The sequence below is a fragment of the Notolepis coatsorum genome (genome assembly GCF_963971535.1).
Source record: "Notolepis coatsorum genome assembly, chromosome: 10".
NCBI lineage: Eukaryota > Metazoa > Chordata > Actinopteri > Aulopiformes > Paralepididae > Notolepis > Notolepis coatsorum.
In genome coordinates this window covers 38,680,446-38,704,477 of record NC_140174.1, presented here as the reverse complement: position 1 = coordinate 38,704,477, position 24,032 = coordinate 38,680,446, and the positions used below count along the sequence as shown (strand labels likewise).

Below are 24,032 nucleotides of genomic sequence, written 5' to 3'. Positions count from 1 at the left end.
GTTTATGTTGTCAAGATGATACCGTCAGTTGAAACCATTGGGCACAGCTAAGCTCCAAGGTCCTAGCTAGCCGTGCCCCAAGGTTTCAATGATACAATGCTAGCATTCTATTTGAGGTAAACAGAAGAATAAAAAGAAAATCTAAAATTGCCACATTCTATTTTAGGTAAACAGAAGGGGAAACAATTTAAAGAAAGTTTCTGGTGGGGGAAAAAAACAACAACTAAAATCTGAAATGTTAAATGGGCCCACTAAAGAGCTTGTTTAATTATGTATATAGGGGGGTGGTACACAGTAGTATGTATGGCATGTACGTACCTGTAAAATGCAAGTTGTAAGGCAACCTGTATGTATGCATCTGGACTCATCTTCAGTTTTTTTATGAAGTCTTTTCCATAAGCTTTGAACTTGTACGCATCCATATCAAGATTCTTCACCAGCCTGCAGGAAAACAAGCACAGTGTGTGAGAATTTACATATTGGCAACAGAGTGTGTGTGTGTGTGTGTGTGTGTGTGTGTGTGTGTGTGTGTGTGTGTGTCTGTGTGTGTGTCTGTGTGTGTGTGTGTGTGTATGTGTGTGTGTGTGTGTGTGCACATGTGTGTGTGTGCACATATGTGTGTGTGTGTGTGTGCACGCATATGTGTGTGTTAGTATATTGGCAAGAGTGTGTGTGTGAGTGTGTGTGTGTGTGTGTCCATGCATATGTGTGTGTGTGTGTGTGTGTGCGTGTGTGTGTTAGTGTGTGTGTGTGTGTGTTAGTGTATTGGCAAGAGTGTGTGAGTGTGTGTGTGCATGCATGTGTGTGTGTTAGTGTATTGGCAAGAGTGTGTGAGTGTGTGTGCATGTGTGCGTGTGTGTGTGTGTGTGTGTGCATGCATATGTGTGTGTGTGTTAGTGTGTGTGTGTGTGTGTTAGTGTATTGGCAAGAGTGTGTGAGTGTGTGTGTGCATGCATGTGTGTGTGTTAGTGTATTGGCAACAGAGAGTGTGCGTGCGTGTGTGTGTGTGTGCATGCATGTGTGTGTGCATTTGTGCGTGTGTGTGTGTGCATGCATGTGTTTGTGTGCGTTTGTGCGTGTGTGTGTGTGCGCGCGTGTGTTGGTCTTGCCTCTGGAGTCTGTCTGCTGAGGCAGCCAGCAGTCCTTGGAGGTGGCTGTCACATTTCCAGAGCAGTCTTCTGGGTGGAAGAAGCTTTGTGACACTGGACGACCGGGCCAGCTTGGAGGGGCTTCCTGTCCTGTACAAACATTACATCTTAGTACGCCCTTTTCCAGAGAGACTTACAACAATATCTATATGAATCACATCTATAGACAACATCTATATGAATTGAAAATGGGGGACCCTGATGGAAACAAGACAAACGTCTTTCTCTGGTCTGCATCCCCTTAACAATTGTATGTATTGAGCCGTACTGTATTGTACCCATTCTGCAATCTGTTAAATAAAGTTTTCATTCATTCATTCACACAATTGCAATTGACAGCAGAATGCAGGGCCGACCCTCACAATCAATTAGTCGAGTAATCGGTCGGTTTGGTCTTAGGCGAAGACTTTGTTAGTTGATTAGTTGATTAAAAAAGAAATTCCATGCTGAATTTCCTGGAAGAAAATAGATAAGCACACCTCTGGTAATATAAGCACTAGATTTAATGAGGTCCTTCTACATTATTGCATGTGGGAAATGTTTACAGATTTGTTGATGAAATCAAGTAATTGATTAGTCGAGAAATCCTATGATTATTAGTTGACTAAGAATGTCTTTTGTCCAGAACTAATGACTTAAAAATCTAGTGTCGCCAACGTAGCAAGTAGACAAAATTAGTAGAGGACTGTCAAAAGAGGAGGTCAAAAGAGTACTGAGGGAAAATCAACAGTACCCAGCCTGAGAATAAGAAGCTTAAATAGCCTACAGTGAATAAGTACAAGAATAAGGAAGAAGCAAGCAAGTGTTTATATTATTGTAATTTTTTAGAAGAGCACAGAGAACAGTGTTCAAAACTGTGTGTGTGTGTGTGTGTGTGTGTGTGTGTGTGTGTGTGTGTGTGTGTGTGTGTGTGTGTGTGTGTGTGTGTGTGTGTGTGTGTGTGTGTGTGTGTGTGTGTGTGTGTGTGTGTGTGTGTGTGTGTGTGTGTGTGTGTGTGTGTGTGTGTGTGTGTGTGTGTGTGTGTGTGTGTGTGTGTAGCAAAGCAAATCGAGGTTTGAGGATGTCCTACTTATTTACAAGTGTCATACACAGGTCTGGGAAATCTGGAAAAGTAAGGGACATTTATTTGATGATGTCCAGGTCTTGATACGTTTGGGATTATGACTGGGAGGTATACCAAAAATGAAGGTATACCATCATGAATCCATGCAACGGTATGGATTTTTACTATACCGATATACATATCGTAAAGAAATATACACATACTGTATATTTTTAAGTTAATCAAAAAATATTACTAGCAGCATTATTAAATAGTTAAAAGAAATAGACCATTTTGAATTAAATAGGACCATGAGAAGAACGGGCTGGTTACTTTTGCTTACATGTATTTCATCAGGTACTCAGAGCACTGCACCAGAACGATCCCCTCGAATGGCGAATGCTCACATACCACGCCGCACGTGCCATCCATTCCTACGACAAACTACAAGAGGGCGGATCACATAACGGAACAGACTATCTCCTGCTCTATTTCCTTCCATTTGGTTTGGAGGACTGTCGTGCCGTCGGCTTGGCCCTACCTGCATCGGCTTGTCATACCAGCGGTTTGCCCCGTTCTTGCCATGGCCTCCTCCATGCAGCATCAGAAGAGCACGGTTGGTATCGCTAGGCTCCAGGCCGCTGGACTCGTCAAGACACACCACGCACAGGCAGCTCTCTATCGCCGCCAGGGATTCTCTGTTGGTTGGATCTGCGGCGGAAGAGAGAGAGAGAGACTAGTTCCATTTGTCTCATTTCATGATCTATGTCTATGTTATAATATCTTGAAAATAACAATGGCGACGTTCGGTGAGATGCTTTTAAGGTGAGACCTTTCGTGAGTATGTCTCTGCCTTGTGCCCATTCTGTTCTCCCGTCGGAGGTCAGCAGGCCAAAGGGAGGAAGCCTCTCTTCTGCGTTCTCCGACATTTTCACTACTTTCTCTAGTTGGGACAAGATGTCCATCTCGTTGAGCTGCTTGTTGTTCGCCACCACATCCAACACAAAGAACTAGAGAGAGAGGTACAGCGATCAGACAACATATGTATCAGTATTTACTCACAATTCGTACAATATACTGTAGCTACTTCGATATCATGCTTCATCAGCAAGGGAGGTAGTCAGCTTTATATCCTTGCTACCAGGGTCAGAGTCGTTGAACTCAAAGTCGTTCGGTTCACAATATAGCCGACAGAAGCACCAGCAGCGCCAGCAGGGGTTAAATATGGAAGTACCACTAAAACATAGCCCCTCTGGGTCAGTTGCACGTGCAACTCAAGGAGGCTCTCAGACTAAGTGGCAGATTCAATCAGGAGTAATTGACTTAGCTGCTGTGTCTCCATAGGGACGGGACCTCATGTGCCACAGATTGATAGTTCCCAGAAGCCTTTCTAGAATTATGCTTCTTTAATACAATAGGCTCAATGGTGGCGTTTTCGGGCCAGACTAGATATTCATTCAGACTTTCTCGCAAACTATTCACATTCCCAGGATGTGGTGGTGGTGAAAAGCCCATCTAGAAAGCGTCCTCAGGCAGCACAGACAGTTCCATCTATAGATGATAGCTAGTTATTCCCTTTGAATGTAGAGGTCAGTCTTCTGTTCACAGAGCAAGACTATGCTATGCACTCATGTACACTCAGACCTGACCCTTTTGCCATATCCCATCAGGCATCTTTTAAATAGTGTCACTACTGATTAACGTGATTAAATAGGTTAAAGTAAGGAATATGATGTCATTTAATTGCACTGCCTGAGATGTTTGGAAGAAGATAGTATGGTCAGTCATGTGGATGTACCAATATAAAACATCTAGAATTATAAATATTAGAAGAAAAGAACATGTTGAAGATTAATGTAGGTAATGAGAACATGGCTGGTCATAAAATGTTCTCTCAACCGTCTCAGTCAGTGCAATTCGATGATTACATTTTCCTCACTTTGTGCACTCATAACTCAAAACTCATAAAATAATTGTGTTAACAAATAATATGTTCTATATTTTTATATTTGCTATCTAGTTTGAACTAATGTCCTAAAATGTGCTTTCTGGATTCCATTTAACAATGTGCAACAACTTTGTAATTGGAATCCATAATGTCCACCATGATGAATTATCTTTCAAAGCACTCAAAGGCAAATTGGTCCCGCTGTTCCGATATTGGTTAGTGTTATGCACAAAGAGAGCGCTTCATGATAGGTCAGATTTTAATATAAACAGATTGCAGACTGTGACTGCAGGGCTTTAAAGTCCACTTATTTATTGCACCTGAGTAGTATAACATATAACTTATGTTGAATATCTAGACTCACAGGTGAATATCTATTATCTAAGCAGCATTGCGCACACATCCGAACCAAAGGTTGGGTAGAACCTAAAGTGAGCTAATTTAAATAGACAGGTACTGTAAGTAAAACGCATAGAAAAATGCTGGTATTGAAGCAAGACGTGATTCCTGAAAGGGTGCTATGCACAGACCACTTGGGGTATTTATCAACTGCATTAGGGCACATATTAATAACATGCCAATGGACCAATGGATCTCAAACCCCGCCCTCGTTTCTTGATCCTCCAATCACAACTGTTGCTTCCCTTGGACAAACTGGGGAGGGAGTTGAGCAACAGTTATGATTGGAGGATCAAGGAAATCTATTGTCTATGAATAGAGACCTCTGGCTACCGTCCTCACCTGGCTCTTGCATGCCACAATGATGTGCTCTGGCTCAGGGGAGGCTGGGTTCATTTGGATCCTGAGAGTGTCCTTCTTGAGACCAGGCGAGCGGTAGGAGGTGAAGAGCCGGTAGTACTGTTCCATGCAGAGAGGGGTCCCAGCCAGCTGGCCCCGAGCGTAGTCCACTGGCAGAGCCCGCCTGGGAGCCAAGGAAATGGAACAATTCAGATATGGCAGGCGACAGGGGTGTAACGGAGCACACATTTTCAGATTCAGATACGAATTTAGATTTTGAGGTCACAATTTGATCCGATCATACTACAGAGCTGCATTATAGATTTATATATATAGGTGGAGGAGGTTCACTTACGTATTGATGAGAGTCTTATATTCCAGAGTTCCTGTGATGAGGTGAGCAGCGAATCTGAAAAGAGCGGAAAAGACATTGTACGTTTTCTACTGTGAAACCCATATTTCTCATTGCTGTTTTTCTGTTTTTTTTGTACATTTAATATAATGGAATCATGCTTATATTACGGTAAATGTAAATTTGCACATTTCCCGGGAAATGTTCACAATCATCAACACACAGTGATTAACTGGTTAATGTGAACATTTCCTGCTGGGTCATTAATTGTGAGATTTACCATTTAATGTGGGTGGCAAATGCATGGTGAGTGCACATTTAGTTTGAATGAATAATTGAAACAGAATATGACATCAACTAAGTGTATTTCAATGAGTGATCTCTATTTTAGGTTAGGTGTATTGTCTCCATTGAGGTTACGGTTATGGTTAAGGTAAGGGATAGGTTTATAAACAACTACACATAAAAATACATGGAGGAGTACGCCTAAGACATAGGCTAGTCTCTCATAGCATAATTAGGCCTGTGGTTTTCAAGAATGTGCCATATGGAATGAATGAATGAATGCTCATTACATTTATAATTTATATATAACTTTTTTAGATACTCAAAGCGCTTTATAATTTAGGGTAGAAATTGTCTCCTTCACCAGACTACAGTGGCTGAAAGGATCGAGAGATAAGATTGACATCAGCCAATTAAGGGGAGGGATGATTAGGTGGCCTTGATGTCAGAGACCTGATTGGGCCAGGAACTGACCGAATTCAGTTGGGACCTTGGTTTAACGCATCTGAAGGATGGCACTCACAGCTGTATGGTGTCGCTGCTATCACTGTGACAGGGGCATTGGTACTGCTATGTCCAGAGGACAGAATACTCCCTGCTGGACAACAACACCACTTTCCAACAACGTTCTGACTGGGGCTCAAACCAGCAACCTTCCTATCATGAGCCTGGAGCCCGGAGCCCGGAGCCCTACCCGGAGCCCTACCTGGAGCCCTACCCGGAGCCCTACCCGGAGCCCTACCTGGAGCCCTACCTGGAGCCCTACCCGGAGCCCTACCCGGAGCCCTACCCGGAGCCCTACCTGGAGCCCTACCTGGAGCCCTACCTGGAGCCAAGCCCTACCTGGAGCCCTACCTGGAGCCCTACCTGGAGCCCTTACCCGGAGCCCTACCCGGAGCCCTACCTGGAGCCCTACCTGGAGCCAAGCCCTACCTGGAGCCAAGCCCTACCTGGAGCCCTACCTGGAGCCCTACCCGGAGCCCTACCTGGAGCCCTACCCAGAGCCCTACCCGGAGCCCTACCTGGACGGCCAATAATCTGTTAATAAGGCTCTACTACAGTGAACACTGGATGGTTGATATCCTAATCTGATTAAATTCTCCACATTTTATTACATATTTGTTTTAAAGCTAACCCTTACCTTAACTCTAACCCTAACCCTAACAGGGAAGAGAACACTTGGTGGTTGATGTCGTAATCTGTCAATTATTCATCAAAGCTAAATGCGCACTCACCGTGCCACGGTCGCACGCGGTGTCAGGTGCTGTGCGACCGGCGAGGACTCCTCGTGTGGCTGTGGCATGTTTTCCTCGTACTTTTACCAACCTGACAGGGGATGTACACATTAACCAGTTAACTGCACAGTCGCTGCCGAGTTGGTGAATGTGAACATCTCCTGGTTTTCCCACATTTACCATAAGAGATGCACGTAAAGCTCTGGTCACTGTGATCACGATGAAATCCCCATACTCCTATGTGTGTGTGTGTGTGTGTGTGCGTGTGTGTGAAAGAGAGAGAGAGAGAGAGAGAGAGAGAGAGAGAGAGAGAGAGAGAGAGAGAGAGAGAGAGAGAGAGAGAGAGAGAGAGAGAGAGAGAGAGAGAGAGAGAGAGAGAGAGAGAGAGAGAGAGAGAGAGAGAGAGAGAGAGAGAGAGAGAGAGAGAGAGAGAGAGTGGGCGGTGTGTGTAGATAGGTAAAGCACAGAGCCTGTCAGGCCTGGTGCTGTCTGTCATCTGTCTTGCCGTTATTACATTCAAACCTGGATCAATACATAAGAGGGGGCTGGACTGCGTCACGCCCATGGATGGGGCCTGACCAACAGTCTCCCCACGGAGAGCTTGGTCCTGTCACTCCCAATGTAATAAGTGGCTCTGCCAGTAAATTACCAGCTTCTCTGGGTGCTCTGGAAATATTCATTTACGTGTGCCGCAAGCTGACAAAAGCTAATGGTGAGTTACCGGGCTGGACGGGCTGATGTTGTGTCTGCTAGACCACAGCTCATTTAATAAGGGCCATGCGATTTATCCCAGAGATGATGGCGATGGTGGCCGTTGAAATTATCTATGTCTGTTAAATCTAAACGTAAATCTGAATCTGGACCCAGAGCCTGCTGAAAAAAGAGGATTAATTCCTCTCAGCAGCTACAGAATTTATAGGACAAGACAATACTGTGGTGCATGTTTTGTATTGGACTGGTGATAGAGGTGGAATTGTTTGGAAGCTGGAATCGACATTGTGTACTGTAGGCTTGTTATACGGCAGCAGGCCTAATCTGATTTGTGAAATGAGCTCATATGTAATGAACACAGTACCCTCATTAGGGTGTCTGGTCATTCACATTAAGGACACATCTCCTGGACACTACCCATGGAGACAGTGGTCAAGAAAGCTCGCCGGCGACTCTATTTCCTGAGGAGACTGGGGAAGTTTGGCATGAACGGCAGCATCCTCACAAACTTTTATAGGTGCACCATGGAGAGCTTGCCGACAGGCTGCATCACAGCCTGGTACTAGAACTGTTCTGCCCACAGAGAGTAGTGGAGGCGGCACAGCACATCACTGGCAACAGACTCCCAGCCACTCAGGATGTCTTTCATCAGCGGTGCCTGCGAAAGGCACACAGCCTCATCAAGGACCACAGCCATATAGCATGCAGAGTGTTCTCCCTGTTATCGTCTAGCAGATGATACAGGAGCAGGGCTGCACTTACCACCAAACTCAATGTCAGTTTCTAACACCAGGACATCAGGCTTCTCAACTCATGAACCTAAATATTAAACTTTGCATATCTGCTTACCTACTGTCTGCACTGTTTACATAAAGATGCTCTATCAACTATAACTGCTCCTATTAAACCTGGACTGCTACACTGTATACACTTGTATCACTTGTCTTTTACACACAAATCCTCATTGTCATATATGTATATAATGTTAAATTGTATTTACCTCATTCCATTCTCACATATCTCATTCCACAAATTCTCATTTTCATATATGTATATAGGGTTATATCTTTTATGTTATTCCATGTTTATTTACTTTTTTGTAAGGCCTGCTGTTAACAGAATTCGGCTATAGGGCGACAATAATGTGGTCAAGAGGCATGGTTTCTATCTTGAGCCTGAACTGGCGTGGTTTATTTTATTCACATGGAAAGAGCAGTAACACAGGTCTTCTCTCACTGAGAGACATGGGGGAGAGAAATAAGTGGGAGGAGACATCTACTTTTATACTCGCCACATGGTGGTGTACCTGGGTGGCTCCGCCTAGAGCGCCCTCTAGTGGGAACAGATATATATGCAGCTAGACAGTTACTGGTGGAGACAGTTATATATGCAGGTAAACAGTTACTAGTGTAAACAGCCATATACAGTTAGACAGTTACTAACAATCCTACACAGAACCTCTGACTTCAACACCTGCGTGTGTTACGGGTCGGCTTGGTGGCGGAACCCATATTGTGCAGACAGTGAGCGAGGAAAAGATCAGGAGACGAACGGTCACAATGAAATGTCTTTACTGAGCAGCAGTAAACAAAGGCACAACGAAGTAGTGGCACAGCCGAGCTGGCTCAAGGGAAAACAAGACACGGACTAATAAAATAACCTAACCAGAAACTAACTGAGGACGAAACAAAAGAGCACCCAAAACGTGAACACTAACAAACACTTACTGATATGGCATAGGGACAAAACTCTGCGAACGGCAGGACAAGAAAAAACAAAACGAACAGGTTCAAACACGAGAGCAGAGCGTAAAGCTCACAGGAACTGTAGTATTTGTTGTGAGTTTGTCCCCTCCAGGGTACCGTAGTCCAGGAGGGGAGTCACGTGTTGTGCTGTACAACGTCAGTTGGAATCGGGGAGTGAATAAACAACCAGCACGAGAGAAGTTGTCCGATGTCGTTATTGTAATACTGTGTACATAACATAGCCATAAGGCGCTACATATTACATGGTGTCAGAGTAAAGGTTTAAGTACCCACGTCGACGAAAGGGGAAAGAAAATTGATTCGTACGCCGTTCCAGCTCCACGGATGGACTGGGAGTCGGCAAGTTTACCTGGAGTTTACATGGAGACGGTTTTCGCCAAACAACAGAACTGATGTTCAAGGGACCCCTGTGCGGAAAGAACGAAGAGGAGAAGTGCAGTTACCTTTTGCTATGGATTGGTGAAAAAGGGCGCGACGTGCACAATACTTGGACACTCACCAACGAGGAAGCCAAGAAACTGCAGATATACTACGATAAGTACACAGAGTATATCACACCGAAAGCTAACCCGATCTACGCCAGATATAAGTTTGACGAAAAGAGGCAGGGAGAAAGTGAACCATTCGACCAGTTTGTGACCGAGCTAAAGCTATTAGTCAAACACTGTGGATACCCTAACAGTGACGAGATGGTCAGAGACTGCATTGTTTTCGCTACCAATTCGCCCAGAGTGCGGGAAAAGCTACTTAGCCAGGGAGCTGAGCTAACGCTAGAGAAAGCCATTGATATAGCCCGCTCGCATAAGCTAGCAAGGCAACAGCTTAAAGTTATGGGCCAGGGCAACACCCACAAAACGGTACATGCAATAGGCAGGAAAATGTACACGTGAGACGTAGCACCGAGAGCAGCTAACGCTAGCTACAGACAAAGGGGGGGTTACGTTAGCACTGCAGCTAGGTCATGTGACTACTGTGGAGGGCTACACGGCACCAAAACCGCCTGCCCAGCTAAGGGCAAACAGTGCATTAAATGCAATAAACGCAACCACTTTGCTAAAGTATGCAGATCTAGCTCCCAAAGACAGACAAGAAACGACCACGGTACAGTACATGCCATCAGGGAGAACACAGTAGAAGAGGACACAGACAGTGAACAGGGAGAACTGTATTTCGACAACATTACAGTGGAGAGCACCACCGAGGGAGAACAGTCAGAACTGTACCTAGACAGCATCTCAATAGAGAACGACGGCAAGAGCAACAAGCAGGCCTATGTAGAGGTTAGGATAGGCACGCCCCCACATAAAGTTAAATTCAAAATAGACACTGGGGCACAGGCCAATACCATTCCCACCAACATGTTCCAGGTGCTGTTAAAAAATGTGACACTGAAACCAGCCATGCACAGACTCACTCAGTATGGAGGAGGCGCGCTGAATGTGAAAGGCACATGTCAACTCAGATGTAAAGTCAGAGACAATGCAATGATGCTGGACTTTTATGTAGTCGACACAAACGCCCCGCTAGTCATGGCAATGAAAACATGCCGTGACCTGAACTTGGTCAAGATAGTGATGGCTGTGAGTGAGGAAAATAACAGTGTCACAGAGCATAATGGAGGAGTATGCAGATGTTTTTCAGGGGATAGGAGAGTTCCCAGGCGAGTGCACCTTCCGGGTCGCACCAGATGCAACACCGGTAGTCTGCCCGCCACGCAGAATCCCCATCGCCCTACGAGACAAACTGAAGGACGAGCTCGACAGTATGGAGAAAGACAACATCATCTGCAAGGTAACAGAACCCACAGAATGGGTGAACGCACTTGTTGTTGTTGAGAAGCCAAAGACAGGGAAACTCAGAGTGTGTCTAGACCCCAGAGCTCTCAACAAAGCCATACAACGCCCACACTACCCTCTCCCGACTCTGGAAGACGCGACCACAAAGCTTGCAGGAGCACAGTATTTTAGCGTGTTAGACGCAAGGTCAGGCTACTGGGCCATAAAACTGAGCACTGAATCGTCAATGTTGACCACATTTAACAGTGTTTGGCAGGTATCGATTCCTCAGACTGCCATTTGGAATCGTGTCCGCCCAAGACGAATTCCAGAGACGCGTGGACGAAACATATGAGGGACTGGAGGGCGTGACAGCGATAGTGGACGACATACTGGTGTTCGGAAAGACGAAGGAGGAACACGACCAGCGTCTCAGAGCGACGCTGAAGCGCACAAGGGAGAGAGGGGTGAGACTCAACCCTGACAAATGCAAGATATGCGTGTCGGAGGTAAGCTACTTCGGGCACACACTCTCACGTGATGGCATCAAACCAGACCCAAACAAGGTGAAGGCGGTCAAGGACATGCTACCCCCACAGAGCAAGGCAGAGCTGGAGACCGTCCTCGGGATGATCAACTACCTCGCCAGGTTCGCTCCACATCTATCAGAGATAAACTCACCTCTCAGACAGCTTCTGAAACAGGACAGTGAGTTCATATGGGATACAGTCCACGACAAGGCCTTCCAGGAGATGAAAGACCTCATCACACAACACCCAGGTCCAGTACTAACATATTTTGACCCACAGAAAGAGCTGCGACTCCAGGTTGATGCATCTAAAAGTGGCCTTGGGGCTGTCATGCTCCAGGATGGCAAACCAATCGCCTATGCCTCCAAGTCACTCAACAGCACAGAAGAAAACTACGCACAGATATAGAAAGAGCTCTATGCGGTAGTATTCGGCTGTAAACGGTTCCACGAATATATGTATGGAAGAGTAATTGTGGAATCGGACCACAAGCCTCTGGAGGCAATACTGAAGAAACCACTAGCGGCAGCACCACCCCGGCTGCAACGGATGATCCTAGCGCTACAGAAATATGACATCCACATCATTCACCGCCCCGGAAAAGAGATATGGGTGGCCGACACACTGTCCCAGGTTCACACAGTCCTCAGCAACATTCCTGTGAGCGACACAAGACTCGCGGAAATCAAACAAGAAACGGCACAGGATGCACAGCTTGCCGCGCTAAGACGAGCCACGCTCGCTGGCTGGCCAGACACTAGAAAGAAATGACCGTCCAGCATCCAGGAGTACTGGAACCACAGAGCTGAAATCTCAGAAATAGACAGCATGTTATTCCACGGCGAGATAATCATTGTTCCACAAAAACTCAGAGAGGACATGATGAAGCACATTTACGCCGGTCACCTCGGCATAGAGAAAAACAAATCCCGAGCCAGAGACCTACTGTTCTGGCCTGGCATGGGGAAACAAATCAAGGAGACTGTAGCAGCCTGCAGCATATGCCAAGAACGGCGCAGCGCAAACCCAAAGGAACCGATGAAGTCACACGCCATACCTGAGCGGCCGTGGCAAGTGGTAGGCACAGACCTATTCCAATGGAACTCACAAGACTTTATTGTCACAGTGGACTACTACTCCAGGTTCTTTGAGATGGAGAGGCTCATCAGTGACAATGGGCCGTGCTACAGCTCTGGTGAGTTCCGCAAATTCGCACAGACATGGGGTTTCACACACACCACCGCAAGTCCCCACTTCCCACGTAGCAACGGCCTCGCGGAGAAGACTGTTCAGACGGCAAAACGCATCCTGGACAAAGCCAAAGCGGAGAACAAAGACCCCTACATGAGCCTGCTGGAATACCGTAACACACCGGTGGACAATCTGAAATCACCAGCACAGCTCCTGATGAGTCGGAGGCTGCGGTCTATCCTACCAGCAACAGCAAAACACCTGCAGCCACAGATCGCCAGTCAACAAGAGGTTCGCGAACAGAGAGAGGTGTGCCAACAATGCCAGCAGGCATACTACAACAGATCTGTCAAACCTCTGCCCCACCTGCCCACAGGCACACCAATCCGTTTCCGGCAGGAGGATGGATCATGGAGACCTGCAACCGTGACAGAGCCTGCACATACCTACAGGAGCTATCACATCCAAACACCCGAAGGTCAGAGCTACCGACGCAACCGTCAGCACCTCCGTCAAATCAAAGAGAACACTCACACTATTATGCCACCATCTACCGCTACCAACATACAGCATACGATCCCCGGCACCAACAACGACACACGTCAGCAAGAGCCCACTGAACCCCCAGACATGGACGTCAGCGAGACCCCACTGAACCCCCAGCCATGGACAGTCAGCGAGACACACAACCTGGTCACACCACAAGATCAGGTCGCACCATCAAACCGAGACAAATTCTCGATTTGTGATGATTTGTAAAGGGTGTAGGCGGATCGCTGCCCTATAAAAAAAATAAAAAAAAATAAGATTGTACAATACCAATACCTGCAATGTTCCTGCTAGTATCTGTAATGAATATAAAGAATAAAATAAAAAAGGGGGCGGGAAAGGAAACGTTATCTGTCATGTTGTGCAAGTTTTGCACTTAATGTGTTGGTACCCTGTGTATTTAATAGATCATTTTGCAGTCCAGAATTATTTCTCATGAAGCCTTATAGAGTTATCGCGTATAGAACTGCTAATGACAATCTTCTCCACCTGACCATTTATTGTTGACACAGGGTGTTTTCTTATTACACTGTTGAACAGTTATTACCAGTGGCAGATTTCACAGCACTCTTCAGAAAAAGGGCGATGTAGTATTTGTTGTGAGTTTGTCCCCTCCAGGGTACCGTAGTCCAGGAGGGGAGTCACGTGTTGTGCTGTACAACGTCAGTTGGAAATGGGGAGTGAATAAACAACCAGCACGAGAGAAGTTGTCCGATGTCGTTATTGTAATACTGTGTACATAACATAGCTCTATCTTTAATCTTTCAAAATGTTCAGTTGCTATTGCATGCACTCATCTGTGTTTCACTACACACTTGAGTGCATGCTTACCAACTGTTAGTCTGCAACACTACTATCACCGACATCTAAGAAGGGAGATCCCCCCTTGAATGGCCCTTCTAAGGTTTCTCTCCTCCACACTGCCTGTGGAGCATTTTTCCCTATTGTTAGGTTTTAGTGAGTTTTTCCTTACCTTCGCGTGGGGTATGTCTGGGAGTGCTTGCATTCTTTCATTTATTTGCATTTATTTTAAATTTGTTGGACCTTATGGTGTTCTTGTTCTGTTCTTGACTTATTGTTATGTTTTCTTCTTGACTTGTTTAAAGAAGACCTGTACGGCCCATGGGGACATTAACGTGTGTTGTTGGGCCTTATAAATCAATTTGATTTGATAAGGCGCTACATATTACAGGAACAAAACGGAGGCTCCGATGAGCTGGGCTGATACAAAACGGCACGAATAGCAGGATATCAGACAATAGGATAACGAGAGTACAGGCCTGAATGCTTTTACCAACGCGTTCGTGTTTCCGCGTCTCTGATTGGCCAGGTCATGTGACATGTACGCCCAATCGTGGGACCGCAAGTTTCTACACTGGTTAAGCTTAGGCGCTCTTTCGAAGTTGGTTAAGGTTAGAGTTTGTCTTAGAGCATGGCGATAGAACGCCTGCCCTGATTCCAAACTCTACCCTTAACCAACTTCGAAAGAGTCGCCTAAGCTTAACCAGTGATAAACTAGGCGTTAGGTAGTTTGCAGGCTTTCCGACCCGGAAATAGGCGCAGAACTTGCCGTCCCACGATTGGCGCACATGTCACATGACCTGGCCAATCAGAGCGCAAAACGGGAACCCGGAAACACGAACGTGTTGGTAAAAGCATAGACGCCCCCAGGAGCGTAACATGAATAATGACCGTGCGCCGAAGACAGGGGAGGCAGTCATATATACCAACGTTAATTAATAACACGCAACAGCTGGGACCACGGGCAGACTAGGGTAACAGACAGGATCAAAATACAACTACTGAGAAACACTAGACTAGACAGATCATAAATTACAGAACAGGAGGAAACACTAGACTAAGGCAGGGGAAATAATTCAGACATGAACACAGGGAGTAACAAGGCAGAGACTATTATGACATGATAAAATAAACGAAGACATGAATGATAACACAAAAACCGACATGAGTAGTACCGCCAATAAACAACAAGATGGTGCCAGATGAGGTGCGGCTGAGTGGCGCAGTGGGCAAGGAGATGAACGCAGGAGATGCTGGTATCGAGGCCAGCTGCGTCTATACTTTCCACAAGCAAGTTGTTGTTCCGCGTTGCTCTGATTGGCCGCTGACCTACGCTAGTTTTTTTCCCCACGCCCCCACGCCGGTATGAGCGTAGCGTGTATATAATAATAATCCTCGCACACACGCACGCTGAAATGGGTATCGTAGAACATGACAGACATCATTTTTAAATGCTTTGTCTAATAAACTAGACTAAATATAGCCTATAGAACAGATTTTTACAGCCTAATCTAAAACAGATTTTTTTACACATTGGTTCAAACATGATCACGGAAGGTGACAACCCTAACATGTCATGTTGTGTCACAACAGAATGAGTAGGTGAGTGTTAGGCCTACAGAAAGTGTAATCTATTGATTGACTTGCGCGACCTAGGGCTGTCCCCGACTAAGGATTTGGATGGTCGACTAGGATTGGCCAACATTTGCCGTTAGTCGACTATTGGTCGACTAAAAAAGAAAAAAAAGAAAAAGTATAATATATATTTTTTTTTATTACATTTTTATTTTTTTTATCATTCCTATTAGGCTGTGGGGGGTGCTTAATGTCTGAAGGAGTCAACTGAAGGCTTCTTGTCCTCTGCAAAAGCATGCAATTGGTCCACTGATGGATACATCTTGATATTTGTCTAGTCAGACTAGTGTGTTCATTAGATGGGTGAAATCCTCTTTCAGTGCCTCTGTGCCTGTTTTCATAGGCAGTTAGCCTCTGGTATGTGTGCCATTAGCGTTAGCCACGCTTCTAGGCCTCTTGTCTTTTGGAAAGAATGATAAAAAAAAAATATTATAATTAAATATTTTTTTTTTTTTATTATATTCGACTAAGATGTTGGCCAGTCGACTACGGCTCCTTTCGACCGATTAGTCGACTAATCGACTGCCGCGACCTAGTCAATTCGGTAGAAGAGTGGTGGGCGAGATTATGCATGACCAGCCTGTGATCTAAAAACTCCTGCCTGTGACTGAATAATGAAGCCCAAAGTCACGTCACGCGCAAGAGCATATTACCTACTTATGGCGTGCTCAATATTAAAACTCACTGTGTGCAGAGATAAGCAATAATGAAGTCGTGTTTTGAACATTTATGTTGTGTTGATGGAATCACAAGAGATGAAAACAATACAATACGTTATTTCAATTGAAAAAATTTAACTAAGAGTGATTTGAACTTGTGACCATAGGCTCCACAGCCAGCTGACAAACGAGTTGAGCTACGCGGGCCAACGCTAAAACTGAGTGACTAATCCATGATTTACACGTGCGTTTGTCCCTAATCTTTAGTATTGGCATTAATAAATCAGATGTCATGCTAATATGTCATGTTCTACGATACCCATTTCAGCGTGCGTGTGTGCGAGGCTCGCTCTCGCATTATTATTATTTCTACGAGGCTCGCTCTCGCATTATTATTATTTGTACGCTGCTCATTATTATTATTACGCTCATCAAAACCCATTTCAGCGTGCGTGTGTGCGAGGCTCGCTCTCGCATTATTATTATTTCTACGAGGCTCGCTCTCGCATTATTATTATACGCTGCTCATTATTATTATTACGCTCATCAAAACTAGCGTAGGCAGGGGCGGTCAGTGGCCAATCAGAGCAACGCGGAACAACAACTTGCTTGTGGAAAGTATAGACGCAGTCCAGCTCTCGCCGTTGCTACCGGCTTGGCCGGCCGTCATACTAACACAATTGGCAGTGTTAGAGGATGGGAAAGCCGGTGGGTGGGGATTGGACATTGTGGACAGCGACTTCTACAGGTCGGTTAGGTGACGCCGGTACGGCGGAAACAGGAAGTATCGGGGGCAGCGTGAGCCTCCCACCAGTGGCGGCCGGCCGATAGTGGGCGCTAGACCGCCGCCCTCCCTGGTTAAAAGAAGAAGAAGAAAGAATTATTTGCATGAGGAGGAAGCAGCCTATTCATCCCCCAGCTGAGCCGGCGCCTAGCCCCCTCCACTCCGTTTTCATGAGCGCTCATTTCTGCTCCGCCGTAATTGCGCAACTCACAGGGCAAAATGCAAATACGTATAAATAAATACGTACGTACAACATAGCGCTGTCAAATACGATACCAGAGGGCGCTCGCTCGAGTGCCCGATGCAGTCACTATTGGCTGAGAGTGGCACGTGACATCGCGTCCCCAGACGTTGTGCTCTGGGCTCTGGCTCTGCAGATGCTATTCGAGGGGCTACTAGGAAATAGTTGTCGGAAATTAATAATAATCACAAGATACTGTACATTCAGACAGTGTTGGATCTAACTAAATAGATTTATATGGACACTTTTATGGAAAGTTCAAGCCTGGAGTCTGGACCACAAAGCTTCTCGAACTAGGGTAGGCTATACTCTTTCTTAGCTGGTTCGACAACAAACAACAACACGCTATAATGGCTAGCTGGATGCAGTCTGGACAGTGGATATATACATCAACAGTCTGGACAGTGGACATATACATCAACAGCCTGGACAGTACACTTTATCAAGCCGTCTCTCTCTCTCTCTCTCTCTCTCTCCCTCTCTCGCTCTCTCTCTCTCTCTCCTCTCTCTCTCTCTCTCTCTCTCTCTCTCTCTCTCTCTCTCTCTCTCTCTCTCGCTCTCGCTCTCTCTCTCTCTCTCTCTCTCTCTCTCTCTCTCTCTCTCTCACTCTCTCTCTCTCTCTCTCTCTCTCTCTCTCTCTCTCTCTCTCTCTCTCTCTCGCTCTCTCTATGCTATGCTGTGTTGATGTTGAACTAACTCATTAATTTCGTCACGGGTGGATCATAATCAACCAGACAATGAATGGTAACTTGTTTAAAATGACAAGATATACATATGTGTTCATTATTGATCAGAGAGAGAGTGGAGTTTCTTTTGGATTGAAAATAAGTGGATTATGGCTTGTTCAATATCGTCTATGTTTGAATGAATGAATGAATGAATGAATGAAAACTTTATTTAACAGATTGCAGAATGGGTACAATACAGTACGGCTCAATACACACAATTGTTAAGGGGATGCAGACCAGAGAAAGACGTTTGTCTTGTTTACATCAGGGTCCCCCGTTTTCGATTCATATCAATAGTTTAATAGCTAGCCTTGGCTCGTTTAACAATATGCAAAATATGTGTACAGCCCTGTACTCATACTGAAGTTATTCTTGGTATATACTACACATACTAGGTCTGATTGTGTAACGAATCGATTCCACGTCGCGCTGTGTGTGAGTGAGAGAGAGAGAGAGAAAGAGAGAGAAGGAGAGATAGAGGGGGATACTAATTAATTCCGCCCCCCCCCCGTGAAGAATTCACCAGCCGCCACTGCCTCCCACGTGTTACTCCTCGCCACTGAGAGATCGAGCTGTTGCGGTGAAAAGATGCGACAGGCTGCCTCCTCGTGTACCGGAGGGGACACGTGATGCAAGGCTTCTATCCTCACTACAGCCGACCAGTGGGAGGCATAGTCTAGCAACGTTCAAGACAGGGGAGGGAGGAATTGGTAACACGAAATTGGGATGGGAGAAAAATAGAAAATGAGGAGAAAAAGTGGATAAAAAGAAAGATGGTGCCAGATGATAGTCTATGAGATAGTCTCTGTAACTGCAGCTATTGTTAACAGTTGGTTAATATAGTTATATTCGCTTACAATTTTATATGTTTATCTTTTTTTTTTTTTTTTTTTTTTTGCCTGGTTTTCTATTTTCTTTCCCCATCCCAATTTAGTCGTTATGCCAATTCCCCCCCTCCCCTACCTGGTTGTTGTGCGCATGTTCCTCCTACTGGTCAGTACAAGGGGACCTCCTACTGGTCAGTACATGTGGAGACAGCCAGTGGCTATTTTTTCACCTGGCAGCGAGGACTCTCATTGGTAAAGCGTAACGCGCGGGAGGTCACACTGCCTTCACCATTTCCTGCCTTTCGCTGAGCAGGCGCCCAGACCTGACCTGTAGGCGTCGCTGTCCACAATGCCAGATTACCACCCTCGACTTCCCTCCCGCTAACTCAGCCAAACGAGTTAGTATGACGATCGGCCCAAGCCGCAGGCAATGCTGACTCTGGGAATCGAGACCGCAGCCTATTGCATTGGTGACGAGTGCAATCTCCGCTACGCCATCCGACCGCCCTTTTTATATGTTTATCTTTGCATATTAATAATAATACACATGATTGTATTTCATTGTATTTCATATGGGTTTATATAGATAATATGAGTGGCGCATGATTTCTCTTTGTTTGTGCAATTATTTTAGTCTCACGAGACTTGGTTCCACTTAATATCCGGTGATGTGTTTCCGCCTCTTTCTTTGAGTCCCAACATGACGTGAGGGATGGCTGTATTGACTTTGCGGTCAATTCTAGCAAGTAAAAAGATAGTTGTCTACAAGACAACCTAACAAGACAATCTAACAAGACAAAGACTAAAGACACAACACCAGAACGTATCGATGTTCTCTTATACTGGCACGCAGCCAATAAGGTATTGATTGCTATGGATGATGATTTCGTTATATGTTGACGGTTGATGTTTAGCTACGTTTTTGATGGGCTTTCAATTGCTAATGGTATCATTTGTATGTATTGTACAGATTTTACGGTTTGGATGGAGAATGAACAATGTGTGTGTGTGTGTGTGTGTGTGTGTGTGTGTGTGTGTGTGTGTGTGTGTGTGTGTGTGTGTGTGTGTGTGTGTGTGTGTGTGTGTGTGTGTGTGTGTGTGTGTGTGTGTGTGTGTGTGCCTGCGTGCGTGCGTGTGTGTGTGCCCGCGCGCGTGTGTGTGCATCAAAGTTTTGTTCTGAAAAAGCAGTTTGGAAGCTGGATGGCCTAGAGGTAAAGAGGTTGGCCAGTAATCAAAATGTTGCTAGTTTGATCCCTGGCAGGAGGGTGTATTCCAGCTGTGAGCTGGTGGTGGCTGAAGGGTGGCTGGTGTTACATCTACGGTTTTCCTACCATCGCTGCCTAAGTGACCTTGAGCAAGGCACTGAACCCCCAACCTGCTCCAGGAGTGCTGCACTGTGGGTGACCCTGTGCTCTGCCCTCTCTGATGAAATGCATGTGTGGGGGACTCTGTGTACAGTGTGTGTAACTAGGAGGCATATATACAAAAAGTTTAAATTGCCTCATGTACACTGACAATAAAAGTAGTCTTCTTCTTCCAAAATGGAACACAATACCCACCAATATCAAAGAGTCTACAAGCTTTACTTATTCAAATCTGATTAAAATAAAGCCTAATATACTTGTGTATCTGATATATTCATTCCGTGGTGGACGAAGGAGCTACGAGTGCATCAAGGTTTGATGATGTCACATGTCAGGAATTGATCTAGGGTAACAAAAGATAATTCTGATTTAACCAGGAGCCGCTACTTGGCAAAATCACGACGTGCCCACATGTCAACTGTCAAATGTCAAAAAGAATAGGTAAACTTACCTGAGGGAGTCCTTGCGATCTCTGAACGTTTGTTTTGGAAAGACCATGACAGGGCTGGAGTTGACTGGTAGGGCCAGCCTGTTATTTAAATACATATCCTCAAGCCAGTAGTCGTACACCTGAGAATCAAAGGGAAATGTTCATTAAAGATCCAATCAGTGATCCAAAAATAAACAAATTAATAGCTATAGTTGTCTATAGTTGATTGACTGAGCTCTTGACACAAGTAGCCTACTAACACTAGTAATTGGTTATTAATTCTGATTCAAATTATTTTATTGTCACAGCTTTTTTAAATGTACATACATTCCTCAACCGTAGTAGATTTGTAAACATAATACACAACTATTTATACAAAAGAGTTAAGAACATTCCAAATGACCTATTTTCTTTCTACAGGTGAAACATTTCACGGATGTATGTAAATATACCCCATATTGATATGGTCCAAAAACATATTTTGAATAAATGCCGGACCGGGGCTTTAAAGGCTACAATTTCGAAGTTGCTTTGTTGAACTGTTTGACTCCAGCCTCTAGAGGTGAATTGTGTGGGTAATGGAGTGAAAAGCCACCACGGTGTATCATGGTAAGATGAAAAGGTGCGTAGGGGAGAGAGCTGATGTGAGAGTGGGAGTGTGATAGATACCAGTGAGCTCTATGAGTTGTGGACTGACTGATCACCTAAGTGCTTTGTGATAAATCGAAGCAATAGACATCACCCGGGGGCGAAGGCAGCTCTATATTGACAGCTTTAGAATGCTACGCTTTTGTCACATCTTTTATAAAACATCTGTTAGGTATTGGATACTTTAAGGGGCGTCATCTATGTTGTATTACACTGGAGACAATAAAGACAAAAGAATGAGCTTCCTTTGCTCTAGAATAAGGATGTTACCAGTTCATGCTTTCTTGTACATTGTTTTGTTAAGCTATTCAGTTACACATTGTACATTTACTTCATTAAAACCCTCATTCTAGAGCAGTGGTGTAAAATTATAACTATCTATATTGTAGGTATGGGGAGCTTACAGAGGAGAGAGTGAAACCTACAGTATGAATGGAATTAGTCATTCTTATACATTCTCTCATTGTGTGGAATTAGACTAGCCCCCATTTAGTTGGGAACCCCCTGGAAACCCCTCTCGGACCTCTGGCCTCTGTTCTAGAGCACCACAGGAAGCTTGTTTCTTTTATTTGGCCTGCTGAGCTTCTTTTTGCCACACGTTTGACCCCTTCCATTACACTTGAGAATAAATCTAAGGGCACGTGATCCTAATTTTCTAACTTTGATAAAAACAAGTAGAATCTCGGACAGGGTCGTTTACCCAGTTGGCTGTCTTCTCCCTCCTCTCTAGAAGCTTCTTCTGGAGAACTTCCCCATCGCCTCCCGGAGCTCCGAACTTTTCCACAATGGCCTTGGTCCTCTTAAACTGCTCCTCCTTCACCAGATGTTGGACACATCTCAGATACGTGTCCAGAGTTTGTTTCAGTGGTGGAACAGGCACCTTGGGCAGGACCTGGTATTATGAGGATCACAGTTTAGATTAGCATGAATACATACATGATATTTCATATATACTTTATGGTGTCAATAAAGTCACTCCACATTTAGAGTACACACACACATATACATAGTCACACATACATGTACAGTATGCATACATACACGTACATATATACGTACATACACACACAAATGTACATACGTATATTGTTAATCTTGACACGTTTTTTTTTTTTTTTTACCCAGGCCATCACCCATACAAAAACAAAAACACAAACAAAAGAGTGAGTACCAGTATAGATGTTACTGATCCTGGACTGGTAAACCTATCCATCCATCCATAGTATACATCCAATATCCATCCCTACTCATCCCCTATACAAATTAAATTAAAATTAAAAAAGGGAAAAAAGACTTGAATTTTCATTATAGGTGTAGGCCTACGGGGTGTTCTCCAACAATTGAGTAGTAAGTCAAAGATAACTCTTCCTACTACTACTGCTACTACTCCTCTAGTTTTCTATTACTGTTTCATGTCTCAAAGCCTGATCTGTCTGTATTACCTTTCCATAGTTTAAAGAAACCCCATCTTTTTTCCAGCATATTTTCATTCTTATTAATTTTGTAAGTTACCTTTTCCATACTATATATGTCCTCTACAGTTTCTAACCACTTGTTTACTTTGGGAGATTCAAGTTTTTTCCAAACTCTTGTTATTTGCTGCAGCTCTCAAAATAAAAAAAGGGTATAATTCTTCTTTTTGTAGGTTTTTGGGGCGTGTTCCTAACAGTATATCTTGTTTTTCTAGATACCCCACTTTCTCGAACATCTGTTCCATCATACATGATATTGAGTCACAGAATTACAGAATGTATTCATTGTTTTGAATCTTATTTTTCCTGTATTCTGATCATAGATCAGCTGTCACTGTCATCTCCCCAACTCGACTATACACAATTATGAAATGATAAACTAAATCACATCTAACAACAAATACTTTCTCAGATGGGGGTTCCTGGGGCAGAATCTTATGAAATAGGAGTCCACAGTCTGTTGCATATATCAATTCAGGGGTCCTAGATGTGAACATGTTTGAGAACTACTGCATAAAGTAAATACACACTACATTTGATCTTCAACGTGTGCCACTCATATTGAAGGCGTTATATGATCATATAGTTGGCTCGACTTGAGTCACTTAATGTGTGTATAACTGTAGTGTGATGATATTATCGGTGAGGGATGGGTATGAATGTCGGATATACATTTTGCCCCTAGTGGTCGGTCGGCAACAGTGATGTATGATTTGCTGAAATTCAGCACCGTGGACAGCAACACCACACGGAGTATAATACACACACGACTTTGTAACAAGAGAAGAAACTAACGGCTATGGTGACATGTAAGTATGTATGGTTCAGTAAAGAAAAGTAATAATATAAGGTTTTAGAGGGCATATAGTTTGATTGAATATGTCTCAGCTGCAGTTCTGTGTATTAGGAGCTGACACTTTTTTTATTGTCCCGAAAAGTGACGCTCAGGTCAGGGAAAGGTAGGCTATAGTAATTTCAACATTTAACCCAGGCACGCTTACACACCCAGATGTATAACTACTGGGGAGTGCCTACTGGAGGAGGGAGAGTCACACATTATGATTGATAGAAGTATTCAGCCCCAACAGTGTTACCAATATCGAAAGAAATGCGAACGATGTGCAACTCCCATACTTGACTGTCACTGCAGCGGCCTTTCTCCAAGATAGGCAT

At 44.6% G+C, this 24,032-nt stretch overlaps 1 protein-coding gene across 1 annotated transcript in view; it reads right to left on the bottom strand.

Moving 5' to 3' along the window:
- The window catches only part of chatb (choline O-acetyltransferase b), a gene marked incomplete at both ends in the record, with an annotated part of 29,779 nt that extends 5,747 nt beyond the window's left edge, over positions 1-24,032 (bottom strand). Inside the window, 10 exons of the mRNA XM_084322734.1 lie at positions 319-441; positions 1,110-1,238; positions 2,534-2,634; positions 2,732-2,901; positions 3,023-3,200; positions 4,880-5,060; positions 5,232-5,285; positions 20,761-20,879; positions 22,088-22,279; positions 23,994-24,032. Of these exons, the coding sequence (XP_084178860.1) occupies positions 319-441; positions 1,110-1,238; positions 2,534-2,634; positions 2,732-2,901; positions 3,023-3,200; positions 4,880-5,060; positions 5,232-5,285; positions 20,761-20,879; positions 22,088-22,279; positions 23,994-24,032 (1,286 nt within the window). The remainder of the gene's footprint in view (positions 1-318; positions 442-1,109; positions 1,239-2,533; positions 2,635-2,731; positions 2,902-3,022; positions 3,201-4,879; positions 5,061-5,231; positions 5,286-20,760; positions 20,880-22,087; positions 22,280-23,993) is intronic.